Source organism: Pituophis catenifer, unplaced genomic scaffold, assembly GCF_029215685.1.
Source record: "Pituophis catenifer annectens isolate HBS135680 unplaced genomic scaffold, rPitCat1.0.hap2 SCAF_13, whole genome shotgun sequence".
NCBI classification, from domain to species: Eukaryota; Metazoa; Chordata; class Lepidosauria; order Squamata; family Colubridae; genus Pituophis; species Pituophis catenifer.
In genome coordinates this window covers 25,022,264-25,035,647 of record NW_027256893.1, presented here as the reverse complement: position 1 = coordinate 25,035,647, position 13,384 = coordinate 25,022,264, and the positions used below count along the sequence as shown (strand labels likewise).

The 13,384-nt window shown below is 53.7% G+C and overlaps 1 protein-coding gene across 1 annotated transcript in view; it reads left to right on the top strand.

The window, feature by feature from the left end:
* Positions 1-13,384, top strand: part of PIEZO1 (piezo type mechanosensitive ion channel component 1 (Er blood group)) — a 55,143-nt gene that overhangs the window by 38,066 nt on the left and 3,693 nt on the right. The window contains exons 26-46 of the mRNA XM_070953053.1: positions 66-162; positions 903-1,071; positions 1,518-1,607; positions 2,137-2,225; positions 2,860-2,931; positions 4,327-4,443; positions 5,331-5,431; positions 5,994-6,102; positions 6,202-6,297; positions 6,574-6,746; positions 6,832-6,956; positions 7,790-7,975; positions 8,507-8,765; positions 9,479-9,667; positions 9,897-10,149; positions 10,481-10,619; positions 11,264-11,411; positions 11,908-12,122; positions 12,203-12,361; positions 12,709-12,856; positions 13,079-13,267. Of these exons, the coding sequence (XP_070809154.1) occupies positions 66-162; positions 903-1,071; positions 1,518-1,607; positions 2,137-2,225; positions 2,860-2,931; positions 4,327-4,443; positions 5,331-5,431; positions 5,994-6,102; positions 6,202-6,297; positions 6,574-6,746; positions 6,832-6,956; positions 7,790-7,975; positions 8,507-8,765; positions 9,479-9,667; positions 9,897-10,149; positions 10,481-10,619; positions 11,264-11,411; positions 11,908-12,122; positions 12,203-12,361; positions 12,709-12,856; positions 13,079-13,267 (3,123 nt within the window). The remainder of the gene's footprint in view (positions 1-65; positions 163-902; positions 1,072-1,517; positions 1,608-2,136; positions 2,226-2,859; positions 2,932-4,326; positions 4,444-5,330; positions 5,432-5,993; positions 6,103-6,201; positions 6,298-6,573; positions 6,747-6,831; positions 6,957-7,789; positions 7,976-8,506; positions 8,766-9,478; positions 9,668-9,896; positions 10,150-10,480; positions 10,620-11,263; positions 11,412-11,907; positions 12,123-12,202; positions 12,362-12,708; positions 12,857-13,078; positions 13,268-13,384) is intronic.

Below are 13,384 nucleotides of genomic sequence, written 5' to 3'. Positions count from 1 at the left end.
GTCTTTGGTCTGAATGCAGACAACCCCTTTTAGGTGGGGTGTGACTCCCTTTCTGTTTCTGCCAGCTCCTCTCCTGCGTCTTCGTCCAGCAAATGCAGAACAACTTCTGTTGGGTCATTCAGCTCTTCAGCCTGGCCTGCACCGTCAAGGGTTACTATGACCGTGAGTATCTTCTGTTGGCATCCAAGCAGCCGGGAGGGGACGCAAGAGCTTCCTTTCCCCAGTTCTGGTGGTGGGTCTGGAGTCTGGAAAAACAGCAGGAACAGAAGGGTCCCGTAGCTATGCTGTTTCTCCACTGAGGATTCACGACGTCTTCACAGCAACACCCAACTGTCACTGAAGCGACCAAAGTCCTGTCCGCTTCCTGTTGCTTTGACCCAGGGATAGTTGGGGGACTCCAGAAGTTGCTCGTAGACTTAAAAAGACTTGAGAGAAAGGCCAAGACGGAACTCGCTTTGGGCAGGTTGGATGAGACTCAACCAACTACATTTAGCCAAACATGATTAGGTTTACTTTGGCTCCATATTCTATAGATAGCCTTTTTGGCATGTTTACCCAAGGTTATCATTTAATGTGTTGCATAAACAACACCTGAAACCTGACCTTTCATTGCGGCTCCTGTTACTTCCAGTCAGTTTGAGCGGATGGGTGTCCTCAATCACAAGCAGATAGATTTGAAAGAAAAGAGGCATTTTGCCCCCAGATGACCCTTGTCACCTGCTGAGCTTGAACAGAGGTGTCCATTTGAGCGGAACAAAGAGAGAGAAACTCCTCTCCTCTGGGGGCTGGGAATGTGGGAGAGCCCAGAGTCCCCACTGAGGGAAGGCAGCTGGGGGGACAATCCGGGGGGCCCTCCTGCTCTGCTCCCCGTCTGAGCCCCTCCCTCCTCCCTTCTTTGCCAGCCAAGGATGTGGACAAGAGCCAGGACTGCGCGCTGCCTGTGGAGGAAGCCGGCATCATCTGGGACAGCATCTGCTTCATCTTCCTGCTCCTCCAGCGCAGAGTCTTCCTCAGCTGCTACTTCCTGCACGTCTGGGCCGACCTCAAGGCCTCAGCCCTGCAGGCCTCCAGGTGGGCGGGGAGGGGCTGGGGCGAAGGGCCGCTGGAGAAGGAGGCGTCTGTCAGGCAGTGCTGAGCTTTGCTCATCCGGAGATGCAGAGTGTAAAATCCACTTTCCAGCAAAAAAAAAAAAAGCACCCATCCCAGTAATCCCAAAACAATGGGATTACTTAATAGCCACGGTGTTCACTTAATGACCGCCACAAAAAGGATTGTAACATTGGGAGTGGTCACCTGTTGACCCACTTCATGACCGTCATGACTGACAACCATAATTGCAGGCTCGATTACAGTCGTAAGTCGAGGACTATATTCTATATTGTCATCCTGCACGTAGATTGGGGTGAACGGGGCCCTGGTTGCTGAGGCCTCTGGCCCGTTTATGTGCCTGGAAGTCAGGAACGTGGCTCTGCAGGGCTCTTCCTGACATTCATGGATCCTGGTTTGTGTCTCTGCAGGGGCTTCGCCCTCTTCAAAGCCAGGATGATCAAGCAGATGACCGCCCACCACCAGGCTGAAAAGAAATCCTTGGTCCAACTTAAGCGGCAGTGAGTTTCATGGGAGGGGAAGGAGAGGAAGACGCCCAGCCAGGAGGGGGCCCAGGAGTTTATCCAGCTTTCAGGGCTGGGGTGGGAGATGGCCTTCTCTGGAGCGAGAAGTGGATTTCGTTTTTGTTGATTTGACCCCCCACACCGGCCCTCCTGGGACTTGAGATGGAGATGGATTCCAGGGGGAATCAAGGATCTCTGAAGGATCTGCAGATGGGAATCAGGGCTGTGGGGGGCTCAAAGCCCCTGACGGTGCTCAGAGGTGAAGCTTCTGCCCTGGTGGATGGACTTCCCAGGACCAAGCTGGGTCCTTCAGGCAGGGCTGAGAAAATGCCAGGAGGAGGCTGCCAGTCCAGCCTTGGCAGGGTGGGGCAGGGAGGAAGGGTCTTGCAGGACTGAGCCACCGACTTTGGCTTCTGGGACCCAGAGAACTTACTTGAGGTGCAGGCAAAAGAGGATCCAGGATGGATGATGGCATGGGGAGATGAAAGATCTGGGCCACTGCCCAGCTCCTGCCCTCTGCCCACAGGATGCAACGGATTCGAGCCAAGCAGGAGAAGTATCACCAGGGACAGCTGGCCAGAGACTCGGAAGAGGCCACGGAGGCAGCCACGCCAGGTGTGAAGGGAGTTTCAGGGCCGGGCTGGGGAGCATTTCTGGAAAACCTCTAGGAAGTCCATGGCTTGGCATTGCCCAAGGGCAGCAGATCTCCTGCAGTGGCCTGTTCCACAGTACAGTTTCACTGGTGGACACCCACGTCACATCGATGTCAAGCCATTGTTCCAGGCAGCAGATTTTACAAAAGCAGCCATTCTCCTCACGGGAGACGCCGGGAAGTGTGACTTTAGATGCCATTTGGACCCATGGAAGACTGAGGGGGGAGGATGTGGGTCTTCCTTTATCCTTGCAAGTCCCACCCGCCCCCCCACCCCCAGGATTTGGGTTCTCCCTGCCTGCAACCACCACGTAGCCTTTGATTACACCCTGCTTGGTCTCCATGAAGAGTGGGGGGCGCTCTCCTTTCGCCCACTGGCAACCGCATGGAGCAGGCATGGCTTTTGCCCCCGAGAGGTTATGGGTTGCCTACAGAGAAGGCCTGGGATGGAGACCGTTTGGGCCTGGGCTCGTGGAAGGCATCAGTGGGCATTAGGAGATGGAGCAGCTGCTTGTTCAGGCTCGGCCGGCCTTGTCCACGGCCAGCCCCTCCGGCCCTTCCCGTGTCCCTCACCTGCCTTTGTACCCTGTTCCACAGCCTCAGGTGCCAAGAAGGACCCTGGCCAGCAAAGGAAGCGCTGGTGGCGCCCGTGGTTGGATCACGCCACAGGTACAGCCCAGCCTCAGGGCTGGCGGACATACTAACCCTGGTTCATCCTGCTGGCTCTGCCGGTAGAGGCCATTGCAATTGCTAACCATGGTGTCATCTCCACCCATCAACCTCAACCCATCTCAATTCACTCTGCATGCCTCTCTCTGGATGGGCCTGTCTCTCTTCCAGGGTCTTCCGCCTATCTCTTGCATGGGCTGCCTTACGGAGTCTCTTGCTGCCTGGGTCCTTCCAGAGGCCGCTGCAGCTGCAGGCCTCATCAGGCATCAGAACCCTGGCTGCTCGTTCCAGGGAACCCGTGGGGACCATAGCTGAGACCTTACAAGGAGGCCCAGTTCAGGCCCTGAACTGCGTGCAGATCCCAGACTCGGTCCTGACTTATTTGGTGGGTTTTCTGGAAGCTAAACAGCTGGTTCACATCCTGTGGCTTGTTTTCGGTGTGGCTTAGCCAGCTGGGCCTTACTTGATCCACTGAGATTAAATCATGACTTGCTTGTAGCATATAGATCGGTGGAGCACAAAATGGGCCTGGATCATTGCTTATTTGTCAGCCCAACTAGGTAGAGCAGACTAAGATGCCAATACCATGTAGATCAGTCCTATTCTTATTGTAAAGCTATAGTAGCAGAATCCTGCAAGTCAGAATGTGTTTCCCCTGCCTTTATCTAAAATAGGATGGGGCTCATCTGAAACATTTTCTCCCATTACGTCTGTGCCTCCATCCATCCAGGACACTCCCACTGCCCCCTACACCTGCCTTGGGCATGTTGGCTGAGCTGGACCACCAGAACTTGCTGTGAAAGGCTCGTTTGCTTTGGCAATGCATGCTACAGATAATCTCCCTTTTGGAGTGTTTAGTGAGCATTGTCCTGTAGTGCAGTGTTTCTCAACCTGGGCAGCTGGGAATTCTGGGAACTGAAGTCCGTACATCTTAAGGACTCCAGGGTTAAGAGATAATACTTTATTGTGTGATGTGAACTCTGCCTGGTGGACCAGAATGAACTTCCACAGAGAGAGAGAGAGAGAGAGAAATCTGATTCTTACCCTACAGCAGGGGTCTCCAATCTTGGCAACTTTAAGACTTGTGGACTTCAACTCCCAGAATTCCTCAGCCAGCCAAGATTCCTACAGAATAGGAACCCTCACTAAAGAAGGGAAACTGGGCCAGCTAGGTGCCAACCAAGCCACCCACATGGCACCCATGCAGTCCTAGTCAGAGTAGGTTGCCAGAAACCCCACTGAGATGCTGCGTGGACAGCTGGGGGCTCTTCTCCTCCTCCTCCATTGCTGCTCATCCCTGCTTGGGCGGGTGGTGGTAATCTCTGCATGTTTTTGTTGCCTGGGAAACGTCTGCATCTTTTTGACTTTCTCTGCTTTTCTTTTCTTCCCTCTAAGGAAAGCCACATTCTGTGGAGGGCAGCCCCACATCGCCTGCTGTACTCTCCCCAGAGGAAGTAGCCCTTCCTTCTCGGGTGGACGGAGGCTGCCGGGGGAGGCAGGGCCATTACAGGGGTAATATGTTTGCACGAACAGAATGGGGCAGCGGGAGCCGACTCCCCTTGGGAAGAATCTTCCCCTCTGCTCACTCGAATTCCCTTGGAGATCCAGCCACAGGAATTGCCCTCCCGCCCAGGAACATCCTTGGGGCTCACTGGGTTTTACTGGCGGGTGGGAGGATTCATTTGCAAGCCCCATTTGCCCTTGCATTTAGAGCACTACTTCTCAACCTTGGCAGCTTGAAGATGGGCGGACTTTAACTCCCGTGCTGGCTGGGGGGGTTCTGGGAGTTGAAGTCCACCCATCTTCAAGCTGCCAAGGTTGAGAAACGCCATTTTAGGGCCTGCAGTGTCTTGCCTTATTGACAAAGCAGATCAAGGCAGTTTCCCAATGGCCAAGGTGCCAACGAACGCCCCAAAGCATCAAATCCAAAATCCACAACCGCCGCAAAAGAGCTGAAAGGAGAATTCTGTAAGATGGCCAGTGGGGGAAGCGTCTCTGGAGTTGGTTCGGTCTGTTTTGACTCTCCACCCTGGAAGAGCCAAGTCCAAACCAGCCTTTTGCCCAGAGGCTCTGGCTGGTCACCCGCACTGTGGCCTTGATCTGGAGGTAGACCCAGATCTGAGAAGAGCCCCTTGTTGAAAGCAGACAGTCCTTGTGGGCATGGAGGCTCAGCTCCTCTGAACGGGGCTCTTGCGGTCTTTGCTGCCCTCGTTTCCTGTCCTTGACCTCTAGAGTGGCCCTTCTCTGCACATGCCTAGAGGCACTCTTGTCTTTCTGTCACTTTTCCTGCATGTCTCTGTTCTCGAGGGAGCCGTGGCCTTCCCCAACCCATGTGGGGCTGTTGAGGAGGGGGGAAGGAGGAGGAGGGCACTGACTGACTTTTGCTGTGGGGCTCCTAGTGCTGCACTCGGGGGATTACTTCTTGTTTGAGACGGACAGCGAAGAGGATGAGGAGTCACCTGTGGAAGATCCGAAGCCCCCAAAGCAGAGCGCCTTCCAGGTGAGGACGGGGGTAGGAGATTTGCCCCTACAAGGCCTTGGGCAGGTGGGAGCACAGGTATTACTGACTGCCTGAGATGAATTTATAGAAAATATAAATTATTATAAAACAAATGCTAGGTACAAAACCTTCCTAGTTCCTTTGTAGTTGGGCTCACAGCTGCTGGATTAATAAATCTATCCGTCTTTTTCAAAGACAATTTTCCTGCTCCCCAGGCAGTGATGGGCTGCTGCATGAATGCCATATATTAATAAGAATGCCCTCTGCACATGCTCAAGGTGGCTGTGTCTTCTCATTCCACCTGCTTGAGTTGTTCCTTGGCAAACATCCTTCAGGCAGGAAGCCCTGTGCCATCCAATCGTCCTCAGCCAACACCACGCCTGGCAAGGGATTGTGGAGTTGTCCTCAAAACATTTGGAATCTCAGGGTTGTCTTTCCCCAACCCTGCCCACCTTGTGATGTCCTGAGATGGTTCTCCTGGTGGGGGACCTCCTGCTTCTGGGATGTTCTCCAGCAGTTGAAGGAGGCAGACTCAGTCTCTCTTTTTGTCTTCTGGGTCCAGCTGGCCTACCAGGCCTGGGTCACCAGCACAAAGACTGTCCTGCGTAAGCAACGGTGCCAGGAGAAAGAGGAACAGGAGGCGGATCCAGCCGAAAGCACCTCTTCTCCAGGTGAGACCATTTTTCCAAACCTAGCTTTCAGGACATTGGTGGCCATGGGGTGTCCAGCTGAACACAGTCCGTTGGTTTCACCAGCTCTCCCTCTTGCAGGCGAGGAGACCAAAGAGGAGGCTCCGCCAGGTCAGTTGCCAGATGAGAGATGCAGCCAGAAGGAGGAGGAAGAGGAAGAGGAGGAGACAAGCCCAGGTAGCTGGAAGGCAAGGCTGGAATGCCTGCACCTTTGGCCCCATAGGACAAGGTTTCTCAACCTCAGCTATTTTAAGATGCGGGAATGTGGATTCCACAGCTCCAATTTTACAACCTTTTTTGCACTGGTCATGAAGTGAACGCCATGGTCTTGGAGCAAACCTATCTTTCACTTTGGAGCAATTTCCTGAAAACCAGATGTAAAGATCAGTTCTATTATGGGCTCCCTTTTCTGCCTGGAGATATTGCGAGTTACCCAGGCTGCTCTTTTCTCAGGGAAGAGCAACGTTCTGCAGCGGGTGCTGAATGTCCTGCGCTTCCTGTGGGTGCTGTGCCAGGCCACGGTGGACGGCTTGACCCGGTGGCTGAGGGCCCTCACCAAGGACCATGAGCATCTCTCCACCATCCTGGGCCTGGAGAGGTTTGTGCTCACCCAGCAGCTGGATCAGGTGAGCGCCTGTCAGCCAGGCTGGGGCTGGGTTGGAGGGGAACTTGGCTTGCTCCAGAAGACCCATTCCTGTCCTGTCCACGCAGGCAGAGGAGGTCCAAAGGGGCATCCTGGACAGGTTATACCAGCTGCCCCCACCAGCCGACAACACCTCGCAGGACACGGCCTTGCCCGGGACGGCAGCAGTATCGCCCAACAGCATGGCTTCCAGGCAGGTGCATATGGGGCCGGGGAGGGGAAGCCGGAAAGCAAGGACTGGGGCAGCTCTGCCTACATGGGGTTGTGGGCCCAGAGTCTGCGCCTGCTCCCTGTGAGGCCCAGGAGTTGAGGAAGGAAGGATAACAGGGCTACCTTCCCAGGAACAGAAAGCAGGACAAGGATCCTGTCTTGGAGGTGGCCCTTGAAAGCCTTGAGGCTTTCTTCTCCTCCACCACTTATCATCCTCATCATCCTTTTCCCCTCCACCATCTTGCAGCCCTGCTCCGGGGCAGCTGCTGCGATAGCCCCTGGGTGGTGGATGCCCTTCCTTCCCTGGAGGCTCCTGACAGCCATCTGCTACGAAGTTGGCAGTTCAGCCTCTTGTACTGCTTGAGATGGGGTTGGATGACCTCTTTAGAGCCCATCCAGCAGCGGACTTGCACAGCACACCAAACTTGAGCAGTTTCAGGCAGAGTTAATTTTCTTAGTGGCTCTGATGTTAGGAGTACCAGCTGGTGCAGTTAGTTTTCTTCGGGTGTAGCGTGTTGTGCGAATGTCTATGGAGATTCTCAATCATCCACGTCATGGTTGTCCCAAAAGTACTTTTCTGAAAGGCAACTGGACTTTGTTTTTTTTCCTTGAAAACTTTTTGCTTCTCGTCCAAGAAGCTTGGATGAGAAACGAACTGAAGAGGCTTCTTAGATGAGAAGCAAGGGAAAAAACCCAAGGAAATTCAGTTGCCTTTTGGAAAAGCACCTTTGGGACAGACGTGTGAACTGGGAAATAAGGTGAATTCAGTCAAATTCCTGTTGGGAGAGGCTGTGTAACCCCTTTATGCTTCCACAGTGGCTGCGACGGGGCAGAGGTTTTCAGTGCTGACAGCACCGGCTACAACTCTCGAAGCGCCAGCGAGGAGCAAATTCCAGCTGTGGATCTTCCAGACAACGCAGGACTCCTTCCCAGCAATTCCCAGGAGCTGCTGGCTTGTGCTAAGAGTCGCCCCAGAACCGCCAGTGAATTGCTACTGAACAGGTACTGCCTTGGGCAAGGAAGGGCACCACACTTATCTTGGCTTCTTAGGGTCCCGTGTGCCAAGGCAGACGCTTCCATTAACATCACCCGGTTAAAGATCTACAACTTCCAAAGTTGACACGGAGGTCCCAGTTTAGCTGGCTGGGGAATTCTGGGAGTTGAAGTTCACAAGTCTTAAAGTTGCCAAGGTTGGAGAACCCTTCTCCAGAAGATACGTAGGAATTCCAGAACTGTTATTCCATCAAAGGATGGATGATTCAGTTGTCGATCCCTGGAACATCTTCGATAGACGAAGGGGAATGAGTATAAAAACAGTATTTCTGTCATCCAACATGTTGGGACTTCAACTCCCAGAATTCCCAGGCAGAGTGGAGGATTGTGGGAGTTGCAGGCTCAGCATAATGCATGCAGAAGCTCAGTGAAACATGGATGGTGGTGGGTGTGGTGATTCCAGCTTGGAGGAACTTTGCTCCCCGTCGTAGCTTTCTCTACCTGCTCCCCCCCCCCCCACTGGTCCCTTTGGTCTTCCAGATATGTCTCTTTCGAAGAGCTGGAGGAATCCGAGCAGTTCTACCGCTCCCAAAACCGCTTTGTGCAGCTGCTGGTGGCCTGTTACCACTTTGTGGCCGGCCATTCGGACCTGCTCTGTTACTTCATCATCATCCTCAACAACATGGTCACGGCCTCAGTCATCTCGATCATCCTGCCCATCCTCATCTTCCTGTGGGCCATGCTCTCCATCCCACGGCCCAGCAAGTCCTTCTGGATGACAGCCATCGTCTACACGGAGGTGGGACCCTTCTTCAGCTGGGGGTGGAGGAAGTCTTTAAAGCTAATTTTGATGGGGAGAAACGGCTTAGCGCAGCCTTTCCCAGCTTGGCAAACTGTAGGTGAATGGACTTCAACTCCCAGAATTCTCAGCAATGGCTATGCTGGGTGTGGAATTCTGGGAGTTGAAATCCATTTCCTTGGAAATTGCCACTGTTGGGAAACTCTGGGCAGATTTTCTCTCACTGGGTGCCCGCCTGGTATGTTGGACTGCCTCTATTCCCCTACCAGCAAGAACTGGAGCCCACCATGGCACACCAGAGGGGGCTGGCTTGAGGGACTCTGGCTTAGGGTACTCCGTGGTGTCAGGGAAGAACAAAGCAGAGCTGCCCCCAGAAGAAGGAGGCAGCTCCACATTCAGTAGGAACTTCCTTTGCGGCTTTGCCAAGTCCGGAAGGGCCTGTTCAGGAGAGACCAAGGTTGGCCACAAGGGCTGAAGAGCCTGGCTGAGTTTAGCCCATGCTCTGGACTCATTATGATGGTTGAGAGTTGAGCCTCCATAGTCAGAGGCAACTTATCTTTAGCGGTTGGGTTTCAGATACTGCAATGAGGAAAGAGGTTGCCTTTCATCCTTCCTTGTGAGAAGAGCCTTCTGGTAGAAAATCAAATGCCGGAGAACCAAACCTTTGCTCTTGCTCTAGATTTCTTCTTTTCCCCTGGATTCTTCTTGCACAGGTGATGGTGGTTCTCAAGTACCTTTTCCAGTTCGGCTTCTTCCCCTGGAACAGCTACACCACCATGGTGCGCTATGAGGGGAAGCCTTTCTTTGCACCTCGCATCCTGGGCATTGAGAAGACCGACAACTACATCAAATATGACCTGATCCAGCTCTTGGTGCTCTTCTTCCACCGTTCCCTGCTGCTGGTAAGAAGGAACCGGGCTCTGGAAAGAGAGGCCCGAATTCCCAGCCGGGCTGGGAGAGCAACCTTGGATGAGGCCGAGGGACAACTGGCAAAGAACCTGAGATTTGGGGAGTTGCTGGGAGTCACAGCAAGAGTTGCAGCTGGGGTGGCTTAGACTGGTTTCTCCCATGCTTCGCTGTGTCTGCAGCACAGCTGCAGCACACCCTTCCTGAACGAGTTGTCCTCTCCAGAGCTACGGCCTCTGGGATCACGAGGAAGACCTGCTGGCCAAACCTCAGCCGGAGACAGAAGAATCGCCAGATGCGGCCAAAGAAAAGGAGGAGCCAGAGCCTTCGGCATCGGCCAGCCCCGAGGCAGAGAATGTGGTGGTGATGGAGGAGAAGACGGAGCCGGAGGTGCAGAAGGGCATCCGCTCACGGTTCAGAAAGAAAAAGGAAAAGAAGAAGCAACTGAGCAAATCCCTGGACCAGCAAAGGGAGGAAGGTAACTAATGGCTGCTGCAGAAGGAGCTGAAAAGTGGGAGGGCGGCACATTGAATTTATTTACTTAATTCAATAATTGTATCAATTCCATTGGTTTATATGGCCCTCTGGGTCCCGTTAGAGGACACAGGTGAACTGAGAGGACCCCCACCCTGGTAGACCCTGTGCCAAAGAGTGTTCCTTTGGCTGGATCTGCTGGCTGGGATGAACCCAGGAGGATAGGAGGGGTGAGGGGGACGAGGGACTCTGTTGTCGAGGCTCCCTGGCTGAAGCCCATCAGTGAGAGAAGGCAGAGATTGGCCAAGAGTTCACCCCGCTCCTCCTTTTCCAAGCCCCAGAGATCCAGGAGCAGGAAGGAGAGGAGAAGGTGGTGGAGGAAGAGGAGGAGGAGAAGAAGAAGAAGAAGTCAGGGGCATCCCGAGAAAAGATGAAAGCTGCCAAACGCCAAGTGAAGCACTTCTTTGCTTCTGCGTAAGTGATGGGAAACTGGGCTGGTGGTGGGAGAGGAGGGGCAGGCAACAATCTTTGTGTGAACCAAGAAAAATTGGTTGTCCCGTTTGGGGTCTTCCTCCCATGGAAGGTTCGGCTGTGGCAGGTTCATGCGTTGTGTTCAGCCATTGTCATCGCTATTAGATGGACCAGGCAGGGAAATCCATTCCACAGCAAAAGCGAAGGCTGCTCGATGGAGATGGGCTCTAAGAACAGAACCTTGGAAGTCGGATTGTGCTGGGCTGCCCCTCAGTGAATGGGGGGGGGGTGTCTACTGAGCCTCTTCCCAATAGAATCTCATTGCTCTGGACTTAAAACACACGTCAGCCCCTTTTTCCTAGGCCTCCCTTCCGGCATCTCTCCAACAAGGTCCCTGCTGCTCTACAATCATTGTGCTTATGGCTCAGCACAGTGTGCAGCCTGTGTGTAAACCCGCCTTCTCTTTCCTGCCGGGCTGTGACTCTGGCTGGGCCCCTTCTTGCACCCTACAGAGGTGACTTGAGTCCGAACTTTCCAGCCATTGGCAATTCTGCACTGGGCAACCTGGAGAAAGCGCGCACACACACACACACACACACACACACACACACACACACACAGAGCCTCACTCAACCCTCTTCCTCCAGAACAGAGCGCACGCTCCAGCCAGCATGCCAGTTCTTCCAGGACATCCTGCACAGCAAGTGCCGTGCTGCCACGGACGTCTACGCCCTCATGTTCCTGGCTGATGTGGTAGACTTCATCATCATCATCTTCGGCTTCTGGGCCTTTGGAGTAAGTCTGGCTGTGCCACTGGGTATTTGTAGCTTTCCTCAAGCTATTACCGGTGATTTTGTTGGGGTGGTGCTTCCCAGAAGTCTTAGTCAACTGCTGGGAATCCTGGGAGTTGTAGTCATATCTAGAGCACCAGCATCTAGCAGGTGCTCTTTGGACTATTCTAGTAGAGCTTTTGGCCTCAAGGTACGCCAGGGCAGAGGGAGGGACAAAGAGAAGGAGAGGATGGAGCAGGGGTCCCCAGTGGGTTTATCTGCTGCCTGGAGACCACCCTCCCTTTTGCTCTTGCTAAGTTTGGATGAAATAGAGTGACAAATTCCAAGTGTCTCTGAAATTCAGCACAGGGTTGCTACCTCCGCCCCCTTTAAAAGAGGGATAGTGCTATGCTTGGGGGTCCCTGGACAGGAGTGGAGCATCTCCTAGGGAAATTGGGGGAGGGGAAGAGGTGTATCTCTGTTTGCCAGTCCCTCCTCCCTGAGCTTCTCTTCCCCTGCAGAAACACTCGGCTGCAGCCGACATCACGTCCTCGCTCTCCGAAGACCAGGTGCCCCAGGCGTTCCTGGTGATGCTTCTGATTCAGTTCTCCACCATGGTCGTTGACCGGGCACTCTACCTGCGCAAGAGCGTCCTGGGCAAACTCATCTTCCAGTTCATCTTGGTCTTTGGCATTCACATCTGGATGTTCTTCATTCTACCTGCCGTCACAGAGAGGTGCGTGGCTGTCTCTTTGCTTCCCCCTGTCCTGACTTGGGCCGGTTCCTCTAAGGTTCATCCTTGATCTCCCTCCCCAGGAAGTTCAGCCAGAATACGGTGGCCCAGCTGTGGTACTTTGTGAAGTGCATCTACTTCGGCCTCTCTGCCTACCAGATTCGCTGCGGTTACCCCACCCGCATCTTGGGGAACTTCCTCACCAAGAAATACAACCATCTGAACCTCTTCCTCTTCCAAGGGTAACAGCTGAGCCCCTGGCAAAATAGGGGAGGGGGCTGCTGGGAGAAGTAGAGCCTGATATGGGGTCCTTTAAGCAGAGGCAGACAGACAGCAGGGCCCTTTTTGGGGAAACTAGAACGCTTTGCAGCAAAGTAGAACATGCAAACCTTTCTTGGGGGGTTCCACCACGTCCTATGTCTCCATGTGTCTCTACGTCTGGTACCCCATTTCTTTACCATGCATCATAGTAAGCTCCATGCACCATGATGGTTGGGGGAAAGTGGTGACATAGGTTTCTGCAGAATTGTCCAGGGTCAATCAGAATCCACCCCTGGAGGATCGGAAGATAAATCTCTTGGCTCCACAGGTTTCGCCTGGTGCCTTTCTTGGTGGAGTTGCGAGCTGTCATGGACTGGGTCTGGACGGACACCACTCTGTCCCTCTCCGACTGGATGTGTGTGGAAGATATCTATGCCAACATCTTCATCATCAAGTGCAATCGTGAGATGGAAAAGGTGGGCCTCCACAGAAGGGGAGGAAGCATGGTGGAGCTGGGTCTCCAAGAGTCTTCTCGAGGGTTTCATCCCCAAGACAATTCCTGTAGTCTTAGTGAGCAAGATGGGCCTTCAGTAAGATAATAGTTGTAGCCCAACTCAACTGAAAGGGAGGCAAGGGGCTTTTTGGAGAACACGTAGGGTTCCATGAGCTGACCCGTTAGCTCCCCTCTCTCCCTGCAGAAATACCCACAACCCAAGGGTCAGAAAAAGAAGAAGATCGTCAAATACGGCATGGGAGGCCTCATCATCCTCTTCCTCATCTGCATCATCTGGTTCCCACTGCTCTTCATGTCCCTCGTGCGCTCGGTGGTGGGTGTGGTCAACCACCCCATCGATGTCACTGTTACCCTGAAGTTGGGGGGCTACGAGGTAAGAGGAACTGCCTTGCGGAGAAGCAAAACAACAGGCCGCCCAATTGCCAGATGCTGATGGACCACAACTCCCAGCATCCCTCCTGGTTAGCCATGCTGGCTGGACATTATAATG